Raw genomic sequence first — 21,996 nt, forward strand, 5'->3', positions numbered from 1 at the left:
CGGGTCTGGAGGACTCAGGTTGGGGAGATCCTGCTGCCACGCCATGGAGATCAGGGCGAACACACCGTGCAGGCACCCACAACGGTCCAGTAGATGTTTGGACTGCAGCGTAGCCCCGGCCCCACGTGATGAGAGGCACCGGCCCGTGCCAAAGGGGGTCGGGGAGACGGCGGTAGCGCACCAGGGGCTGTGGCAGCGGCTTGTCGGCCTGGAAATGCCGCTGAGTCCTAGTAACAAATTTTAAGTTAAAAGAGAGAAGGTTAAGATGGTTGAGGGTAAAGAGAGCCTGAGCTAGTAGGCCCTCTCTGTCCAAGAGGGAGAGGCCAACTCCCCCTTGTTTTTTCAATTTTTCAAGCATTCTTTTGAGAGTGCCATTGGCACGTTCCACGATGGCTTGGCCCGTGGAATTATATGGGATGCCAAAGGTATGGCGCACTTGCCACCGATCACAAAAGGCAGCAAAGGCGGAGGAACAATAGGCAGGGCCATTGTCCTGTTTTCAGAGCAGAGGGAACACCCATAACCGAAAAGGCACGAATTAAATGGGTGCAAACGTGCTTAGCCTTCTCACCCTTTTGGGGAGTAGCAAACAGGTAACCAGAATAGGTGTCCACAACCACATGGAGACATTTCCAGGGAGCAAATGAAGAAAACTGAGTAACATCCATTTGCCACAATTGATTGGCTCCAAAACCTCGAGGGTTGACACCAGTGGAAGGAAAGGAAGCCTGTCCAGAACACTGAGGACATTGCCGAATGATGGCAGAGGCTTCTGCAAGGGGCAAGTGAAATTGTTTCGCCAAGGCATTGGCGTTTTGGTGATGCATGGCATGGCTCTCAATGGGGGAGAGAGCTGCATAGGAAACAAGGGAGTCAGCCCGTGCATTACCCTCAGAAATAATGCCAGGAAAGGGCTGATGACTGCGGATATGAGCAACAAACAGCAATCCAGTGCACTTTGCCAATGGATTGCGCAAAGCAATGAACAGACTCAGAAGATTGTCATCACAGGAAGGAGACACGTAGCTTCCTTCCACCTGAGAAATGACATTACACACATACAAACTATCAGAGATGAGATTGACTGCATCAGGAGGGAAAAGACAAATTTTCAGAAGTATTTGAAAAAGTAAAAAAAAAGGACTAAGCAAAAGAAAAAACAATGTTGAGATTTTTTTTTATAATTTCCATTAATTTTAGTATAGACCTGCAAAACGCAAAAATAAAATGGGCCCATACAAAGGGACCCTAAAAGGACAAAAAGTGTTAGAACTGCAGTTGACTTAAGCACAGAAAGTTATTTCCAAGGAACAATAGAACCTTTTAAACAACTAATTCTTTGGTCAGGAGATGCTACTGAAGGTCTTTGCCGTAGCAACGGGAGGGGAGTACAGCGAGCTGGCTGGCATAGAATTGTTGCAACTTTAAGAATGTGAACGTGTTTGTGTGCTGTTTAGGCACACTGAGTGAAGTGTGTAGCAGAGAAACAGAGAGCTGGAGAGAAAAAGAGGGGGAAAGGTTTATGGCATGCAGATCCAGAGGCCAAAGTGCCCTGGGTGTCACACCCACAAAGACAGCATAAACATTCAAATATATACATTTTAATGGCTGGTGGGAAACTTCTGCTGTTATTTGCTTCGATGCAGATGTAGTCCAATTAAACATAGTTACCACTGTAGAATCATTCTTTATACAATCCATTTCTTTCACTGACTTTGTTATTAAGATTCCATCTTACCACGTGTACCATGAGCTGCAGTCTCATGTTCCCACCTTCCTTTGAAGAACTACATTGTAAATTCATTATTTTCTCTACACTATTTGTACATATTATAACCTTCATAACTTCCACCAGAATATGGACATGGGGGAATCTCCCGGAATGGCCTGGAGATTCTCCCGGAATGGCCTGGAGATGTGATTTTTGAGCATCTGGTGCATGCTATTGCCGTTGCAGACACTTATGGATATTTTGGGAGTGTGAGGTGACCTAATAAGTCCACAAAAATGGACTTATAGACAATGTGACTGCTGATTTTAAAGGCAAAATATTTTTGATCCTGAGGCTGTAAGGTCAATGATAGCCATTTCCCAATTACGAGGGATCATGTTCGGGTTGGGCAAGCCACATTGTAAGGCACCCATAGGTTTGATAATTTTATTGATGGCGCGCAAATCATGCAGTAAACGCCATTTGCCAGATTTCTTTGTTGATGACAAACACTGGAGTATTGTAGGGACTAGTGGAAGGAACCAAATGACCCTGCAACTAGGCGTTGCAAAGCTTCCAATTTTTCACCAGGCAGTAGCCATTGGTCGATCCACACATAGTCTGTAGAAAGCCATGACAAGGCAAGGGCACGAGGCTTAGTCATTAGTGACTAAAGTAGCCTCCTAGTGAGACAAAAGGTCTCGCCCCCAAAGACTGACTTTAAGTGGGACGACAATTGGAGTCACGTACCCCACCTGCTGGTCAGTTGTGGTAGTGACAAGGAGAGGCCGAGCACTTTGTTGTGCCGGCGTGGAACCCCCACTCCCCAGACAGCAGCTGACTGTTCTAGAGACCAGGAGGGGTCCCAATCCTGAGGGGTGATCACAGAAACATTAGCACCAGTATCGAGAAGACCTCTTAATTTTTTACCTTGTACCTTATACTCACGAATTGGCTTCTGGTGCCAGATGTTCTCGGTGACCAAGGCAATCTGTAAGGAATCAGAAGAAAAATCCCCCTTGTCCACTCCCGAGGGCGGGAGCGGCACAAGGTGTGCACAGGAAGCACCTTCCTTTAAATTCAAAGGAAGAGCGCTCCAACACTGCAAAACAACAAATACAATTGTCCTGGACCACAACCTTGTCTGGTGGTACATTGATCCCCTGTTGCTGGGCTGCACAGGTATGTAAGGCCAGGTATGTGCCAGGAGGAGCCTCAGCACGCATGGAAACAAGGGCAACCTCACCAGGGAGGGTTTGTTGAAGTGCTTGTGCAACATAGAGTTAGGAGTGTTAGCACCACTCCCTCGGTAGGCTCCCCCACCGAGGCCTCGGCACTTACTCCTAAAGCGATTGGGCTTTTGGCAGTGAAAACAGTGAGATGGCATTTTTAAGCCGATTTACAAAACTTGCATATGACTCAGTGGGACTTTGTTTCAAGGCAGAGAAAGATTTACGCAGGCGGATCTCCCTCCCACTCTTCGGAAAGATCCAGGTCCCCATTACAGCGGGCTGCCTGGACTGCCAACGCCACTTTTGATCGAGGCGGTGGACAAGCGGGAGAAGGAGATAAGGGAGCCAAAGACGAGGCTGCAGGGAGGAGAGCCGGATAGGGGGGCGGTGTCACCTCCATAGCAGGTTTCAAGAGCATGTTGTCCGCTGGCGTCCCAGCGCAGACAGCTCTATAAACCTTTTGCCAGGCAAGAATATATTGCACTGGTGCATGGGGCTCACCCTTCAAGTCCCTTCCTATCTGCTCCCAGTCCCCTGGTTTGAGAGTGCCTTCCTGGGGATACCAGGGACACTGACAATCAATCTCCCGTAGGAGATCCTTAAGGTCTGCTGTCGACACTGAGTCCCCGTTATGTCTCACCAATTGATAAAGTTCTTCAGCATGCTTTACCTGCTCTGAAGATAATGTTTCACCCATACTTACCAATGGGGGCCGAAGCCGAGGGGGCCGATGAGCCGTGGGAGCCAAAGAGCTGAGAGTACGCGTAAACCTTTTCCAGTCGTGGTAAGCAGGCGAGACCCAGTGAATCACGTCGAATCACGTCGGCGGCACCAGATGTGGGAATTGAGAGAGTGAAGACAAAGACTCGGTGTCAAGGAAAACAGACCTCTGGTCTCAGAGCTGCGTTTTATTTATAGCAAGTAGTAAATCACAGTTGCTTGTAACTTGCAACTGTTGTGAGTAACCATGGTAGCGGCAGAGATAGCAAACTAGGTCAGCCGAGCATATATGGTGCAGGAACTAGAAGCCTTTGTCTATTGTTCTACCCCCCCCTCTACGGAGGAGGGGCAGCCTCAGTGACGTGGCCTGCCAGCCATCACCTGACTGCCCCACCAAGGCCGTGCATGGTATAGCGGCAGTTTGCCAACTCGCTAAACACGGCCTAGTGGTCATAGCGGTGGTCTGCCAGCGTCGCCAGAGGGCCACAACCCTACAGCAAATGGCTTTAGATACCTACTAGGTCCATAAATTACCATATAGCATATATTCAACACAAAAAAACAGCGACAATTTGTTGTTGACAAAGGACAGCTGGACATATAAAGGGCCCCATTGCCTTCAATAGCTTAGGGCCTCATCAAACCTAAATCCGGCCCTGAGGGTCCAGGCCTCTCTAGCCCTCTGGCTCTCTATAGTCCCCCTCTGAGGTCCGAGGCGGAGAGGCGGCCCAAAGTCCTTCCCTGCCAGTTCTGCTCCAGCTGTTGTCAGCCTGACCTCCCAGGTTCTTTTTATGGCTCAACCACCACCCCATCCCTCATAGGACAACTTCAGCAATCAATTTCAAACTCTTCAATAGATTCCAAGTGTCAGCTCTAAATCCCTTCCTATACCCCCAAGGGGCATAGGAAAACTGCATAGTGCCTGAGAAATCACAACAAGGTTACACAAAGAGTTGCTTGCTAAAATGATGTGTACAGAACTTATCTTGCTGAAACAGTGCTATTTGCTAATCTATACCAAACCACAACCCATTTAAGTCATGTAACGTAACCAAAAGAAGGAGCATCTGTGGTTTGTGTGCAGCCTAGTGGGGGTTTTCAAGGCAAGAGACATTCAGAAGTGGTTTGCCACTGCCTGTCTCCACGTCACGTCCCTGGTATTCCTTGGAGGTGTCCCATCCAAGCCCTACTAGGGCTGATCCTACTTACCTTCTGAGATCTGATGAGATTGGGCTCGCCTGGGCCATCCAGCTCAGGGCATCTGTTTTTTGTACAAGGGTATAAAAGTGTGACCAAAATTTGAGAGCCTACCTGTCTTGTACTGACCTAGCCACAGTGATCCATGTAACAGTCACCTCTACTGGGCTACTGTAACTCGCTCTACGCAGGGCTTCCCCTGACGCTGCTCTGGAAACTGCAACTGGTCAAGAATGCTGCGGCGTGAGTCCTGACAAGGACCCCATGGGTAGCCCATATCCAGCTGGTGCTTTGCCAGCTGCACTGGCTCCAGATTAAATTCCAGATCAGGTTCAAGTTTTGGGTATTAACCTTTAAAGCCCTAAACTGTCTGGGACCAATATAACTTTGGGACCACCTCTCCCTATATGCCCCTCCAGAGAGCGTTAAATATGAACGGGAAATAACTTATTGGTGACCCCTGGCCCTAGGAGTGTCCGGCTGTGCTCGACCAGAGCCAGGGCATTCTCAGCCCTGGCTTCAGCCTGGTGGAACGCTCTGTCGAATGAGACTCATGCCCTGTGGGACTTGGCCCAGTTCCGCAGGGCTTGCAAGACTGAGCTGTTCCGCCAGGCCTGTGGTTGAGGACGGCGATGGCTGGTATATCTCTAATGCTGGCCTCCCCCCTCCCCCCTCCCCCCTCCTCTTTGAGCTCTTGAATTTTAGGCAACTAGGCCACGGCAGCCGGCAGAATGATCTCTCCCTGTAGTGTTCTAGGGTTATGGTGCCATCATAAAAAGGGTGTATAATTTAGCATTGTTTTAATTGTATTCTATTGAATGTATTATTAGTTGTGCCCTGACCTGGATGGCCCAGGCTAGCCTGATCTCGTCAGATCTCAGAAGCTAAGCAGGGTCAGGCCTGGTTAGTATTTGGATGGGAGACCACCAAGGAAGTCCAGGGTTGCTATACAGAGGAAGGCACTGGGAACCACCTCTGTTGGTCTCTTGCCATGAAAACCAAGGGGTCGCCATTGACGGCACTTTACACACACATTATTAGTTGTATGTATTTTTATGATGTTAGCCGCCCTGAGCCTGGTTCTGCTGGGGGAGGGTGGGATACTAATAATAATGATATTATTGTTGTTGTTGTTATCAGATTATAGAGTGAGGGGCACCTGGTGCCTAACAGCTGTTAGCTTTAATGAAGGTTCTCTTTCTCTAATCCATTATTCTACTGTGGGTTTTCCGCCATACCAGGACAGTCAATGGGCCTCCATGGTGGTGTCAGTAAACGTGCATAACCCCCGCCCCCCCGCTGGGCCTCCCAGTTCTTGGCGAGGGGTTTCTGCATCCTACCCATTACAAATTGAAATTGTTCAAGACTTTCTATTCCTTGGCTCCACCATCAACCGAAAGGGAGACTGCAGCCAAGAAATCAGAAGGAGATTGAGACTAGGAAGGGCAGCCAGGAAGGAGCTAGAAAAGATTTTGAAGTGTAAGGATGTGTCACTGGCTACCAAGACTAGATTAATTCATGCCATCGTATTCCCTATTACTATGTATGGGTGTGAAAGCTGGACAGTGAAGAAAGCGGATAGGAAGAATTCCTTTGAAATGTGGTGTTGGAGGAGAATGGTATGGATTCCGTGGACTGCCAAAAAAACCAATCAGTGGGTTATAGGTGAAATCAAGCCTGAACTGACCCTAGAAGCTAAAATGACTAAACTGAGGCTATCGTATTTTGGTCACGCCATGAGACGACAAGAGTCACCAGAAAAGACAGTCATGCTAGAAAAGGTTGAGGGCAGCAGGAAAAGAGGAAGACCCAACAAGAGATGGACGGACTCAATAAAGGAAGCCAGGGCCTTCAATTTGCAAGATCTCAGCAAGGCTGTCAAAGATAGTGATATGCCTGTATTATTGTATCAATTCACAATGACAATAACACAGTAGGAGGTTGATAGTTCAAAGCAGTTTGTTTATTAGGCCCAGTATACACACTGGGTGAAAATTGCCCCAAATGCGCAGGACAATTCACACAAACATCAAAGGAGTGCAAGCACGGATATAATCTTTGGTAATGGGAGGTTCAAAGACGTAATACATGGCGTCAATACATAGAACCAATAATAGGTATTTAAGGATTTGAATACCCTATTAGAGATTCGGAGGTGTTGCATAGAAGTGGTGATTTAATTCTCACTAATGAGTAGTGAAGACCCTCATGGTCAGGTGCTTCTCTATTTGATCCTATTTGATCCTAAATTACTGCAGTTGTCTTGGACCCTGGCAGCTGCCAAGGCTAACTAAGGGAGTTTTCCTAGCTGGCCCTTATGAGTGGGGAGCCAGCTTGTGAAAACATACTCGGGCCTTCTGTGGATTCTCTAATTAGCTTCTAATGAGCAAAGCTGGGCCTCTTACACTCAAGGCCTTTAATGTACATATGTGCATGGTGTGACTTTAATCATAGATGCCAACTCTTATACACTGAGTCGAGTAGCACCTTCAAGACGAACAAAAATATTTTCTGGCAGGGTAGGAGCTTTCGTGAGCCACAGCTCACTTCTTCAGATACCCTATCTGAAGAAGTGAGCTGCGGCTCACGAAGGCTCACCCCCTGCCAGAAAATATTTTTGTGAGTCTTTTAAGGTGCCCCTGGACTCTGGCCCTTTTCTACCACGGCAGACAGACCAACACGGCGACCCACTGGGAATTATCTTATACACTGAGTACGGCATAGTCATAAGTGCAGATCAAACTTTACTGACGACAAAGAATATATTTCAAATCAGAGAAGACGTTTCCAGGACATTTTCAGCGAACGAATACCGTTTCTTCAGTGAAAGAATACATTTTGCAATAACATATAATGATTGCAGGCATTGCCATAGAACATTTTGGAGGACTTCCGTTCACAGGGTCGCCATGAGTCGGAAGCGACTGGACGGCCCTTCACACACACACACACCCATGACCCCGGGCGGGTCAGGCCGGAGGAGGGGCCACCACCGGGCAGGCCTGGCGCTGCCGGAAGGGATAGCGGCCGCCGAGCGGGGCCTTCCTCGCGGCCGGCAGAGACCCCCCGGAGGCGGAGGCGCGAAGCTTCCCCCGAGAGGCCGCGCGAGAGGCGGCGAGGGGAGGGGCGGAGAGGCCCCGGCTTGGCCCGGCCTCCTCCTCCTCCTCCCTCCTGGGCGCAATGGCGTCGTCGTCGTCGGGCTGCGAGCACTACCGCCGCGGCTGCCTGCTCAAGGTCGGTGCGGCCTGGCCTCCCCCCCTCCCCTCACGGGCGGCCGTTGGAGTGCGCTCAATGGTTGCCCCTCCCCCCTCCCCTCACGGGCGGCCGTTGGAGTGCGCTCAATGGTTGCCCCTCCCCCCTCCCCTCACGGGCGGCCGTTGGAGTGCGCTCAATGGTTGCCCCTCCCCCCTCCCCTCACGGGCGGCCGTTGGAGTGCGCTCAACGGCTGCCCCTCCCCTCACGGGCGGCCGTTGGAGCGGCCTGTCGCTGCCTGCCTGCCCGCCCCCTGCCCAGGCGCGGCGGCCCGGCCCGCCACCGCCACCCCCGGCCCTCGTGGGCCGGGGGTGGCGGTGGCGGGCCGGGCCGCCGCGCCTGGGCAGGGGGCGGGCGGGGAAGCCCCCCCCCGAGCGCCCCTCTTTAGCCCCCCCTGCCTCTTGTCTCCCCGCCCGCCCTAGGCGCCCTGCTGCGGCCGCTTCTACGCCTGCCGCTTCTGCCACGACGCCGCCCAGGACCACCCCCTGGACCGCTTCCAGGTGCGCCAGGTGCGCTGCGCCGCCTGCGCCAGAGTCCAGCAGGTAGGTAAGGCCTCTCTCCACCACCCCACGCCCCACGCCGCCGGCCCTCGGGTCGCACGCACCGAGCTGCCTGGTGCCGGACCCCAGCAACGAAACCATTGGTGCTGTAACCACGGGTAGTTAGAAAAGAGAAAGGGCCGAAGCAGGACTGCAGGTGGACATCAAGAAGACCAAGGGAATGACTGCAGGAGAATGGCACCACTTTAAGGTTGGCAATGAGGACATTGAAATTACTCACAACTTTCTGTTCCTTGGCTCCACCATCAACCCAAAGGGAGACTGCTGCCAGAAGGAGATGGAGACTGGGAGGGACAGCCAGGAAGGAGCTATATAGACAGTATTTTGAAGTGTAAGGGTGTGTCACTGGCCCCCAAGACTAGATTAATTCATGCCATCGTATTCCCTATTACTACGTATGGGTGTGAAAGCTGGACAGTGAAGAAAGCGGATAGGAAGAAAATAGATTCCTTTGAAATGTGGTGTTGGAGGAGAGTGATACGGATTCCGTGGACTGCCAAAAAAACAAATCAGTGGGTTATAGAGCAAATCAAGCCTGAACTGACCCTAGAAGCTAAAATGACTAAACTGAGGCTGTCGTATTTTGGTCACGTCATGAGACGACAAGAGTCACTGGAAAAGACAGTCATGGTAGGAATAGTTGGGGGCAGCAGGAAAAGAGGAAGACCCAACAAGAGATGGATGGACTCAATAAAGGAAGCCAGGGCCTTCAATTTGCAAGATCTGAGCAAGGCTGTCAAAGACAGGACATTTTGGAGGACTTTCATTCATAGGGTCGCCATGAGTCGGAAGCGACTTGACGGCACTTAACACACACACACACACACAGAAAAGAAGCAGCGCACGAGCTCAACGTATAACAACAACCTTGTAACGATTCATATAATTCTAAAGCAGTATTAAATAACAAGACAGCAGGCCTTTGAAAAACCAGTAGGCCTCTGGAAAAACAAGGGCAGAAAGGAGGGGGAAATAGGGAAAGAAAGAGTGGAGCCAAGAAGAGCAAAAATGAGAAAGAGGAGGTTTGTTGATTGAAGCTAGCTAGACAAGGGAGGAAGGGAGTTGATATCTTCCAAGGTTTGGCTGGACCAGAGCTGGGAAGATACCAGAACTGGTGTCTGGAATCTTAAGGAAAGAACAATAGGCAATGGTAGTTACTGAAGTGCCCTGGTTGTCTTATAGAGTCCAATGAAGACAACTAGGAGGAGGTTAAAAAGAGCAACAGTTCTTTATTTAGCTAAACACAGACCTGGGGGTGAAATAACCCACAAATAAGATGTGCAGAGTTACTCACCAGAGAAACAAAGGAAAGTCAGTATCATTTATGCATTCACATGGGGCAGGCCCATGGCTGCTGACAAGCAGATTGATACACAAAAGCACCAATGCACATTAGGTGTCTGCTTCACTCTAATTAGCATAACCTATAGCTATTGGCCGAAGGCTGTCTCTAAGCAAGTTCTAGGTCTTGTGATCTTAGTAACTAGAAACCACATACCTAAAGATGAAGGTAATTCAGAGCTCTCTACTGGTGAAAGGCCGTACCAAGCACAGAGAGCATGATTTGTTGGTTCATGGCTCCCGGATGCCAACTTCCCAAAGCTTCCATGTGTGTGCGTATGAATACATAGTGTTCTAAACCAGCCCTTATATCTGGGCATTACATTACCAGGGGCAGGAAAGAACTTCAAACAGGACCAATGGCGTTCCTGTATTCTGTATTATAATGAAGCCAATCATAAATAAGCTGAATATGATAATCAACCAGTAAGCTATTAGCTAAGACTTTGCATCCAATGAAAAGTTATTATAAAATATGCATAGATAATGTATTTTAGAATGTATAATGAGCTTATAAAACATGTTGCACACCTTTGTTAAAATGCGCAGCTAATTCTTTTAATGCTCTCCAGAAGCAAGACTGAGCCCAGTAGCTACTGAATAAACACTGGCTTTTTCTAATTCTGATCTGAGGTCTCTCTGTCTCCCTTTCCTGCTTTTGATTTATTATGTTTCCCGCTACAATAATGTTCTCTACAAACAATACATCTTATATGGCTTAATGGTGCCCACAAACGAGGGAGAGGGAGCTTGGCGGAGGCCCCTGCTGAAGCCGGGCTCTGGCTGGGATGCCAGCGAAGAGCCTCGCACCGAGCCCCTCAGCACAGCCGGCTTGGTTTATTGGTTTATTCATTTTGGGTTTGTCTATCCCAGCTGAAGCTGGACACAGAGCGACTCACAACATAAAAACGCTGTATGGCATATAGTTCCTATTTCTAATACTTCTACTACTAATACATAGTAAATAGAAGGTAACACTTAAAACCCATAATTCTAAAAACTGACTCTAAAATACAATGGCGTAAATAGGTGATGTGCGCCAGTCGTGTCCCGCCTGTGAGGATGGTGACCTTGGTTCTTGGGGGGGGGGGGAGTGTACCTTCGTCACCTTCCTCCATACTTGGAACCATTACGTTAAAGACTCTCACGCATCTCTGAGCTCATGGTTATGTGCTTGTTCGTAGGCTCAGCAGAGTTGTGAAGACTGCCGTAACGTCTTTGGAGAATATTACTGCAGCATCTGCCACCTGTTTGACACGGACAAGAAGCAGTACCATTGTGAGCAGTGTGGGATTTGTAGGTACAGTAACAAACTTAAAAAAAAAGTTGACAACTTTCTGTGCTTCTTAACCCTTTAAAGTAACTCTTGTGTTGAAAACTTCACGTGGTATAAAACCCTCCGCTACACTAGGCATGGGAGTCTGTTCATCCTTCACAGGATTCCCAAGGCAGCCACTTCCCGGATCTATAGAAGGGCATTATGGCACCGACTGATTTGTGTTCAGCCCCCTTCCTAATAATCTCGACTGTATCGTTGCCTTTCTCATGACTGCTGCAGGCCACATCCGTATCTTCATCGAGTTGTCCATTGTGATCTCACTGCGTTTGGGGCCCCATTGGTATATTATTAGGGCTGGGGGCGGTTTGCCCCCAAAATCAACCACTTTGCTCTTCCATTGAACTTTACACAAATTATTGCCCGTTCAGCTAGTTTAGCTGTTCTTTTGCTTCCCAGAGCCTTTTAGCAATTTGTGATCTGTTCGTAGATGCGCCCAACAGTGCCAGCGAGGGATCATGGTGAGGGGGTTTCCAAAGTCTTGGTAACCTGCTGTTGCATCTCAGATCTGTAACCTCGGGGAGATGGCTCACACTATGTACTCACTGGCCCAGGCAGTGCGTAGCCCCCCCCCCATGTGTCTTGCTGGAGTGTCGCCAGCTCCCGTGATTGTTGTCCTCTTCAGGTGGTGGTGGAACCACGTCCGTTCTTGAAGAGCGGACAGTCTTCCTTCATGCACAGTGTCACCTGCTGTAATTGGCCTCCATGAGCACCTTCTGATGTCCCAAAGCTGAGAGCATGAAGGATGGGGTGGTGGTGTTGAGCTGGACACAGCTGACCTCTTCCATCCAGGGCTGTATGCCGGGTTCTTCGTGTTGACACGTGGTACCAGCTTGTGAAGGAGGCTTGGTTGAGAGATGCAGTGAGTGACACCGCGGCTGGTGCTCAGCTCAGACTCAGAGGCCGATGGCGCAGGTCTGGCGGCATAATGTGGCCCTGCTTGCGGTGGCGTGGGCCTGGGAGGCAGTGTTCTGGAATCTTGGCATGCGGAAGGAGCCGCAGGGGCCAGCCTGTGCCGCCGACAGTGAAGAGAATGCCATGCCCACGGCTGCAGGCTGGCACCCGGCTAGTACCCAGCAGGTGGGAGCCCTGCCCCGGGCTGCCATGCCTGCCCCTTTTGTGGCCCCTGGGCTTGAGTTGGTCAGGTGCCTGCCCCTGGAATGCTCACCTGGCGCTCAGCAGTTGGTTGAGCTTCGGTTTCCCTTCCGGAGGGGATGAGGGAGACTGCAGAGCAAAGGAGGGGAGGAAGAACGAAGGCGGCAGCTGCCTTTCCCAGGCTCGGAGTCCCTTTTCCTTTCTCTCTTTGTTCCTCCTCCTCCATCCTGTGTGCTGGAGAATCTTGGCCCATGTTGGGGTCCCAAACCTCAGTCTGAGAACCACCCAGACCCAACCTCCCCCTCCCCCGCAGGGTTATCCTTGCTGCAGGGGTGCCTCCTTGCTGCAGGGGTGGCTTTTTAAGAGGTGCCTTTCCTTTTCCTCAGTCTGCTGCTCCCCACTCCCGACACCCTCATTCCCCATGAAAGCAGAGGAAGGAGGGAGGGTCGTGGCTCTTGTAAACCTCCTTCCATACCTGTCCACCTCTCTGGGATGTCCCAGGTCAGCAGCCTGGACTTTCAGGCTTCCTGGTGCTGATTTTAACATTGAAAGAACTCGTTGATTTGGGAATGGAGCTCCAGGTTGTGTCTTTTCATTGGGACCATCTTGTTTGGGGGTCTCTGCATTAAGAGAGGCAATTCAGGGCCTTTTTAGTGGTGGTATCATTATTCCCCAGATGCTTACCTGGCATCGTTGTTATAGTCGTTCCATTGCAGGGTGAAAATATTTTTGTTTCCTTCGGCTAGTGTTTAGTTTATTGTAAGGTTTTTATCTATCGAATTGGCACATTGAGGACTGATTTTATTCCTTTGGTCTTTGAAGGATTGTTTCTATGTTTAGATTGGTCCACTGGACTATATTTATCCTTACTGTAATTGATAGAGGCTGACCCATGTCATTTGCTGCTATGAGATTGATTCCATTTTATTATGAAAATGGCATTTGGGATACATATGCTGTCTTTCTGCTATTACCAATTTTATTTGCTGTTTTTATACAGGAATTTATTGTTTTTATGTTTACTACCTTGAGTATTTTTTGGAATAGCAGTCGTTTAAAATAAATACTACTTCATAACTGAAGTGGGATATTTATTAAATTGCTCAGTTAAGGTCCATAATGCTATCATAGTTCAGTAGTATCTATCAAGGCAACAGTTTGTTGAATTATTCTACTTCAGTAGTTCAAACAGTTACAGTTATTAAGTAAGGAGGTACTTATTTCTTCTGTGCGGGTAAATTCAAACTAGTATTTTTACTGGATATGTCCAAGAAAGTTCCATTCCTTCCATAAAAGTAATATTTGAGCTCCTTCAAGGAATACTTGGATTAAAAAAAATAAAATGTAGCTTCAGTAGGTGGACTAGACATGAGATAGGCAATGTCAAAAAGAAGCTCCCAGCTTTGATCTTGTGTTACTTTTGCGGGAGTGGGGCACTGAATCCTCTGGCAGAGCCCCACAGCTGGTGCCACCCCCACCCCCGGTCAATCCCAAAGGCTCTCGAAGGGGAGGGGCTCATCTGTGGGAAATGCGGGGTGCCCACCCTACTACTTGCTGAAGGTGTCCCCAGCCCCCTCTGCCCCATGGCCAACCTCCTCTTGCCGGCCAGCATCAGATTCAGGCAGAGGAGGAGACGGAGGAGGTGGACTCAGGCCTGGGCTTGGGGCGCAGACAGCCCCAGCTGATGGTCTTTGCCCAGAAAGTGGGAGGGGCCTCGCATCCCGGCGGATTCTTCTGGACCTGTCAGTGGCTTGCGATATCGGCAACCTTCCGGAGCTGCTGAGTTGGGCGGGAGTGGTGGGCGTTTTGCTTCGGTGGTCCTGCTCTTAATTGGCTGGTTCCAGCAGGTGGTGATTGTTGGGGGGGGGGCCCCGTGGCATTTGTTCTGTGGGGCGCTGCAGAGGTTTCTTTTGTCCCCCGTGCTATGTAATGTCTACTTGAAACCTCCGGGAGAGATCATCAGGGGGTTTGGATGGAGGTTCCACCAATAGGCAGATGACACCCAGCTCTGTTTCTCAGCAATGTGTGTGGAAGTCCTGAATAGGCGTCTGGAGAAGGTCCTAGGATAGATGAGGGCCAGGAAACTGAAGCTCAGTCCAGACAAGACAGAGGTGCCGCTGGCCAGTGGCAAAGCTGTTCATGGCCCGCGGAGTCCGCCAGTCCTGGAGGGAGCTGTAGTCCCCCAGAGGAGTAGGTTCATAACTTGGAGGTGCTCTTGGATCCCGGCCTGTGGTGGGAGACCCGAGTGTCTTTTGTGGCACGTAATACCTTTTTGTTGGCTATGGCTGATACACCAGCTATGGCTTTGTCACCAAAAGTTTGATTTGGCCACAGTGATCCATGATCAGATTGCATCCAAGTTAGATTAGTGCAGTGTGCTTTCTGTAAGGCTGCCTTTGAACATTTCAGACACTTCAGTTAGGTCAGGTTATTTTTGGGTGCTGGATACAGGGATCATCTCAGCCCTTTGTTGAAAGATATGCTTGCTGGTTCTTACCTGCTTCTCTCTTATGCTTTGGTAAGTGTGATCCAAAGCACGAGGCTTTCCCATGGTCGCAAAGACCAAATAACTCCATTAAAAAAAGAACAGGAAATGGTATAGTGAAGTACTGTATTTTCTGGCGTATAAGACTACTTTTTAACCCAGGAAAATCTTCTCAAAAGTCGGGGGTCGTCTTATACGCCAGGTGTCGTCTTATACGCCGGATGCTGAATTCTGAGCCAGACTGGAGAATCTGCCTGGGGAGCCGCCTCCGCTCTGTCCATGTCCACCGGAGGAGGGAGGGGAGGCGAGCCCGGCGAGGGCGCTCACTGCCCAGCTCGGAGTCGGAGCCAGGTGTGCCGGGGTGCACGGAGGGAAGTGCTCGGCTGCGCTCCAGCGGCAGCGCAAGGCAGGCAGGCGGCTGGCTGGCTGGCCGGGGCTGATATTTTAACTGTAAAAATGGGGGGTCGTCTTATACGCCCAGTCGTCTTGTATGCCGGAAAATACGGTATATAAGCGAGCTATGAATAACACAGGTAAAAGCATATAGCTGAATAGCAAAAGACCACATGCATCTTAGAATTCCAGCGATTTAAACACAGCCCTCTTTTCCTAGGGTTAAGGCTTCTCTGTTACGTTAAAGAGATAGGCAGGAATGTCTTAGTAGTTCCAAGTTTCTTGTTCAGGCTCTGTTCACGTCGGGTTACCTTCTTCTGGCCACCTCTCTTCAAACCCTGTGCCAGAGTGTGACTCCTTCAGAGTGCCCAAGAAATCTCTAGCATGTCTCCATTTGACTCAAGCACATTTGCCCCTCTCTCAGGAATCACCGCCTCTCCAAGAATGGCGGCTTCCCTCCTGGGGGGTTGGGGCTTCCCAAAACCCACTCCACCTGTAACTTCACCAAGGAGGAGGAAGAAGAAACTAGCATCATTTGGTCACTGTGTGGCTGGAAGGACCCCCTTATGCAGGTGCAGGTGCTCTCTAAAGCCTGCCTGCCCCTTTCAGGGATACACTGTGTCACCCCCCCCACAGGGGGCTTAACAGGCTCCAGCAGGAGGGGGAAAAGGAAAGTCCTGCCCTGTGTATGGTGTGCAGAGTTGGATAAATGCCAGAAATGCTATGTAGATGTTTGGGGTAAGGAAAGCATCATATTCAAGCAGACTGCTCTGGCTGTGTACACACCTTTGTGCCATTGCAGACGTGGGGTCTGCACTATCAGTCTGTTTGGGGCCTCTGCTTTTCTTTGCTTTAAGCTAAGGTTGAAATGGCATCTAAAGATCTTTAAGGCAGAAAGTGCCTGTATTACAGTATACTGGTTCTGAATGTACTTTAGTTTTGTTTGGGGGGGGCGGGTTGGCTGTGGCCACAAAAAATATTTGGCCCCCATCAGTGGCTTTCATTGTTGCAGACCTTTGTCTGTACAGCTTCCCTTTTATTGATGTGATTTCTGCCCAGCCTTTTGATCCCAACAGGGTCCCCAAGGTGGCTTGTGCAGAATAATGAAATATAATTGATTTGAGGATGCCTCTACCTTCTCTGACATCGCACCATTTTTGATCCTACCCAAATTTCATTTCTCAGGCCAGATAACACTTTATGATCTGTAATGCGTAGGACTGGGGTTTCCCCGAACCTGACTTTGATGCCAAAAGTCAGAGGTCAGGACTGGAGGAACTAATTTTCTGAGAATGCCGGGGCCTGATTTTGGGTCAGGTAAATGGCCTTGGGAAGCCCCCTCTCCCCATGCACCTGGTTTCTAGGCCAAATTGAACCCCTGCAGGCTTGGGAAATCAGTTCCTGGCTCCTGACAACTGGGTGTCAGCATCACAGGCAGGGGATGTGCCCTCTGTCCCTCATTCTGGCTGTTCCCTATGCCTTTCCCCTGATTGCTGGCCAGGTAGGGGCCAGGGGTTATGCTCTGTTGTCCCTTTTGACTGTGTTTATTCTGGCACCAGGTAGTGGGTGAGTGTCCCAAGGCAGCCACAGCAAGGATGGGTGCGTGTGTCCCAGCTGTGGTACCCAAAGTGTGGGAGAGGGGAACAAAATATCTGGTAAATTACTTGTAAGTGGAATAGAGTGGCTAGTTGTACATTATACCTATTAAAATTTTTGTCCTGTCAGGATTGGTCCCAAAGAAGAATTCTTCCACTGTTCCAAATGTAACTTGTGTTTGGCTCTGACTCTCCAAGGCAATCATAAGGTAGGAAATGTAGGATTTCAAATGTTAATAAACAATTTAATATTAATGAAAAGATGCCTCTGATGAACTGATGCGAGTGCCGTGCCTGCAGGGGCCAGTCTTGGGCAAATGGCCTCAGCCTTCACATTCATGCAGGCAACCCAAGGGCAGGAGAGGACCTCCCTGTCACAAGGAAAGGCGTCTGCTGTCCAGTCTTACCATTGAACCGACTGCCTGAGGCATGCTGAGAAGGGGGCTTCAGCTTCCCTGCCCGCTCCCAAAGTGCTCCTGCAGCTCTCTTCAAGAGTGCACAGGGATTGTGCGCGCATGGCTGCTGTGTACCTCCCTCGGCTTGGAACCGGAGGACGGGAGAGGTGCCAAAAGACTGGAGGAGGCGAATGATATCCCAATCTTTAAAAAAGGGAGGAGGGATGACCCAGGAAACCACAGGCCAGTCAGTCTGACCTCTATCCCAGGGAAGATACTGGAGCAGGTTTTAAAGGGCACCTGAAGGATAACTTGGTGATCCGGGGATGTCAGCACGGACTTGTTCCCAACAGGTCCTGCCAGACCAACCTCATTTCATTCTTTGATCGAATGATGAACTTACTGAATTGTGGGAACGCCATCAACATTGTTTACCTGGATTTCAGTAAGGCTTTTGACAGAACATCTCCATGATGTTCTGATGGGTAAACTGTGGACTGGACTCTAGGATAGTTAGGTGGGTAGGGAACTGGTTGGCGAACCGGAACCAAAGAGTAGTTGTCAATGGCATTTCATCTGAATGGAGGGAGGTGTCCAGTGGGGTGCCACAGGGTTCGGTTCTGGGGTTAAATATAAGCAGCCAGTGTGATGCAGCAGCAAAAAAGGCTCATGTGGTTTTGGGGTGCATCAACAGAGGCATAACATCCAAACCGCAAGATGTCATAATTCCGCTGTACACTGCATTGGTCAGGCTGCACCTGGAGTGTTGTGTGCAGTTCTGAAGGCCTCACTTCAAAAAGGATGTGGACAGAATGGAGCAGGTGCAGAGGAGAGTGGTGAGGATGGGGCCTGGAGACCAAGCCCTACGAGGAAAGGCTGAGGGACTTGGGAACGTTCAGTCTGGAGAAGAGATTGAGGGGAGACATGATTGCTCTCTTTAGGTATTTGAAAGGCTGTCACTTAGAGGAGGGCAGGGAGCTGTTCCTGATGGCAGCAGAGGATAGGACTCGCAATAATGGGAATAAATTACAGGCAGAAAGGTACCGGCTGGATATCAGGAATTGTTTTTTACAGTGAGAGTAGTTCAGCAATGGAATCGGCTGTCTAGGGAGTTGGCAGGCTCACCAGCAGTCTTCAAGCTGGGCAAACACTTGGCAGGGATGCTTTACCCTTTGAGCAGGAGGTTGGACTGGATGGCCTCTCTGGCCCCTTCAGACTCTATGATGCTGTGTTTACTCAGGAGGAAGGCTCACTGTTAATAGTTGCTGGAACCTGTTGCCCAAGTAAGTGTGCATAGCATTGTGGTCTTAATTTGAACTGGTGTATCTGTTTTGAGGAAGAAATCTCATAACAAAGGTTTCTTTAATAGCATCTCTTTTTACACAGTGCATTGAAGATGTCTCAAGGCAAGATTGTCCCATATGTTTGGAGGTAACTTCTTTTATATGTCCATGTGCTGTTTCCTTTAACTTTGTACATCTGAAAGTGTTTCCTTTGATGTTTGTGGAAGTCATGTTTCTTGTTTCTTAAAATAGGACATTCATACATCACGTGTGGGAGCTCACGTCCTGCCCTGTGGACATCTTCTTCATCGGTGAGACTTTTTCTTGAGAAGTGAGCATTAGAAATGGAATTCCACTGTGTTGTGAATGATCTTGTTACTACAAAGCCTTGGAAACTTCCCTGAGTGATCTGTGCTAAGGTGATTTCCCTATCCCCGGCGCACATCTGCATGGAGAAGGAGCTGTACAACTTTGCTTGCTTAGGTCATTACAGTTACTGTTTGCAGTGGTAAAGAATGTCCCCAACTTACAGCCAGCTGGCGCTTAAAGTTTGCTTTCTGTAAACAAAACACACACACGGAACCATCTGGGGTACAAAACAACTCGAAATCTATGCATTTTGCCATTATCATTTTCTATCAATTGAGCGTATTGTTCAGATATTAATTAAAACGGAAACTTTACCTGACACGACATTTTGTAACAATCTGGGGCTGAGGATATTAGCAAGAGAATGAGGTGGAGTTAGTGCTTGTTCTACTCACTTCTTTATATGTTTGTTAATTGATGTAATAATGCTGCTCTGTTTCTGCATTTAGAACTTGTTATGAAGACATGCTGAAAGAGTAAGTATTAACTATTGCGTGTTCTAAGGGCAGTAGAGCACGGGGGGAATTGGAATTTGTGGGTTATTGAGCATGGTAAATATTTCATAGACTGTTGTGTATAAACCAGTGAAGGAATTATGCCTCTTACTGGGAAGTGTTTGGTAGGGGGTGCAGGTTCCAGCCATTATGCCATGAGCAGTGTTATGTTTGCCAGTTGCCTAACTTGTGTGTCTGTTCTTCGCCAGAGGTTATCGATGTCCTTTGTGTATGCATTCAGCATTAGATATGACCAGACACTGGCAGCGACTGGACAGTGAAGTAGCACAGACGCCTATGCCCTTGGAGTATCAGAACATGATGGTGGAGGTAAAGTGGCGGAAAGCTACAGAATGCTTTGGGGGGCGTGTCTTCATAATATTTCTTGTTCAGACTGGTAACAAAACATTTTTTCTCTAGCAGTTTAGAGTATCTGGCTGGCTTGTCCTGTTGTAACGGTGTCTGTGCCAAAGTGTGGTTGTGCTTTCATGTACAATGAGCCGTGGCTTTGTAGACGGAGGTGGCAGGTGCTGAGGGGGGGCACATAGGTGTGTCTGTGGTCCTTCGAGTGACACCCCTTTGTGTGCATCACTGAAGAGGTTCAGCTGCTTTCCTGCAAGACATATCAGGGGAAGGAGCTACTAGTTTTTGTTCATGGAACTAGTTCTAGATGTGATGTGGGGCAGAAAATGTATTTTCATGCATAATTTTCTGTTTCTAAAAATGCATTGTTTCATAATTAAACTGGGCCTTTTGAAAGTAGTTAGCATTTCAGACAAGGATCTGGAAGACTCAGCCTATGCTACCTCACAGGGTTGTTGTGAGGATAAAATGCAGGAGAGGAGACTGCTGGAAGCTCCTTTGGGTCCCCCTTGTGGAGAAAAACAGGATATAAACAAAGTAAAATAATAGCTATAGCTTAAGATGGGAGGGCAGATAAAAGGCAGTTTGGTGGGTGGGAAGGAGAGCAGGAAGCAGGAAAAGGTGTGGATGTGGGGGTTGCCAGGAGGAGGGTGGGGATACAGAGGAATCTGAGGATCCCCACAAGTCCTTGCAGGTTCCCCACTGTGCAGTGAGGCTTCACTCAGCCCAACGGCCAGAACCACAAGGAATGTTTCCAGGGATGGGCCGGTGTCAGGGAGGGCAGGAGGGCAGGGCGGACGGGGAGGGTAAAGGTAGCTTTGCTAGTGGGGGGTGGGTGTGGGGGAAGGAAGCCAGGAAAGGAAAGCTATCGTGGCTTTCGGAAAAGGGAAAGAAGGAATAGTGGGGGAGGGGGAGAAATGAGTTGCCTTCCACAAGTCCTTGCACGTCACCTGCTTGTTTTCTGATTTAACACATAACAAGCATGGTGAGTGTTACCACCCAATCTTATAGGGTGACTGGAGGGAAAGCTGAAGGCAGAGGGGAAGATAAAGGTAGATTGGCTGGTGAGTGGGAAGGAGAGAAGGCAGCTGGAGAAGGAGAATGGCCGTATGGGGGCTTCTAGAAACGGGGAGGGGAAAACGAGATGCCCCCTGCAAGTCTTTGCGGGTCCCTGCTTGTAATCATTCTAAATCCGTTTAATGTAGAGAACTGGAAGATCTTCTGATGAAAAATTTCCAGCAAACAAACATCGCTTTGTTGTTAGATAAGCTGCTTTTTGGACTATTTCTGTGCCAATGACTTCCATCTCTTTTAAAGCTATGTTGTTAGTTGTTACTGTTGTTGTTAATTGCTGTGTTGTGCTTTACACAAACGTTTTCTGTTTGGTTCCAGATTCTTTGCAACGACTGCATGACTCGATCCACAGTGCAATTCCATATTCTGGGCATGAAGTGCAAAAACTGTGACTCGTATAACACCGCCCAGGATGGCAGCTGCCGCGCCTCCTGGTCCAGCAGGGACTGAGTGTAGCTATGCGGGGGCCCGCCCCCTCGCCTCCTGCTTTATGTGCAAGGGCTGGAGAGTTGTTTCCCCCTCTGTTAAGCATATAGTTGTGGGGTGGGCACCAAAACTCTGTTGCGTTCTACAGTAAAATCCCACTGGAAGCATTTCCTGGTTCTAAGAATGAATTCTTTGGGACTGTACACGTGGACCAACTTGGAAAGAGCCACCGCACTTCACGTTTCTGCTCATGTGGAAGAATAAACTGCACTCTGTGAACAATATTTTGGCCTGTTTCTGGCAATTGATGGGGGTGAAATAAATAACCAGAGATTACTGCATTGGCTACTGAGCAGGGGTAGAAACCCAGGTGGAGACAATTACCAGCTTTAGTATCTTCGTACATGAAACCCTGGGCCTTGAATCTCTCCCCCTACCACTTCACGGAAGGTGAATCGTCTGCATTTCACAGAGCCTGTCTGGTTCAAGTTTGGTCTTACATGGAGAGGAGAGATAGTATTCAAACCTGCTGCTTTTAGAACAGTGCTTGAAATGTAATCCTAGGCAAAGAATTATTATTTCCCCCACACACACACACACACACCAGATGCGAAGCTGTAATGGGCAATACATTGCTGTACTTCTAATGCCAAAAGGCTGTTGGTCGTATTCCAA

At 49.1% G+C, this 21,996-nt stretch overlaps 1 protein-coding gene across 1 annotated transcript in view; it reads left to right on the top strand.

Annotated features, from left to right (window-relative positions):
- Positions 1–21,345, top strand: part of RCHY1 (ring finger and CHY zinc finger domain containing 1) — a 33,248-nt gene extending 11,903 nt beyond the window's left edge. Inside the window, exons 3-12 of the mRNA XM_056857854.1 lie at positions 7,834–7,893; positions 8,058–8,094; positions 8,535–8,654; positions 11,198–11,313; positions 17,048–17,126; positions 18,699–18,743; positions 18,848–18,906; positions 19,414–19,440; positions 19,668–19,788; positions 21,214–21,345. Of these exons, the coding sequence (XP_056713832.1) occupies positions 7,834–7,893; positions 8,058–8,094; positions 8,535–8,654; positions 11,198–11,313; positions 17,048–17,126; positions 18,699–18,743; positions 18,848–18,906; positions 19,414–19,440; positions 19,668–19,788; positions 21,214–21,345 (796 nt within the window). The remainder of the gene's footprint in view (positions 1–7,833; positions 7,894–8,057; positions 8,095–8,534; positions 8,655–11,197; positions 11,314–17,047; positions 17,127–18,698; positions 18,744–18,847; positions 18,907–19,413; positions 19,441–19,667; positions 19,789–21,213) is intronic.
- The last annotated feature ends 651 nt before the right edge of the window (positions 21,346–21,996 follow it).

The sequence above is a fragment of the Euleptes europaea genome, chromosome 11, assembly GCF_029931775.1.
Source record: "Euleptes europaea isolate rEulEur1 chromosome 11, rEulEur1.hap1, whole genome shotgun sequence".
Classification (NCBI taxonomy): Eukaryota; Metazoa; Chordata; class Lepidosauria; order Squamata; family Sphaerodactylidae; genus Euleptes; species Euleptes europaea.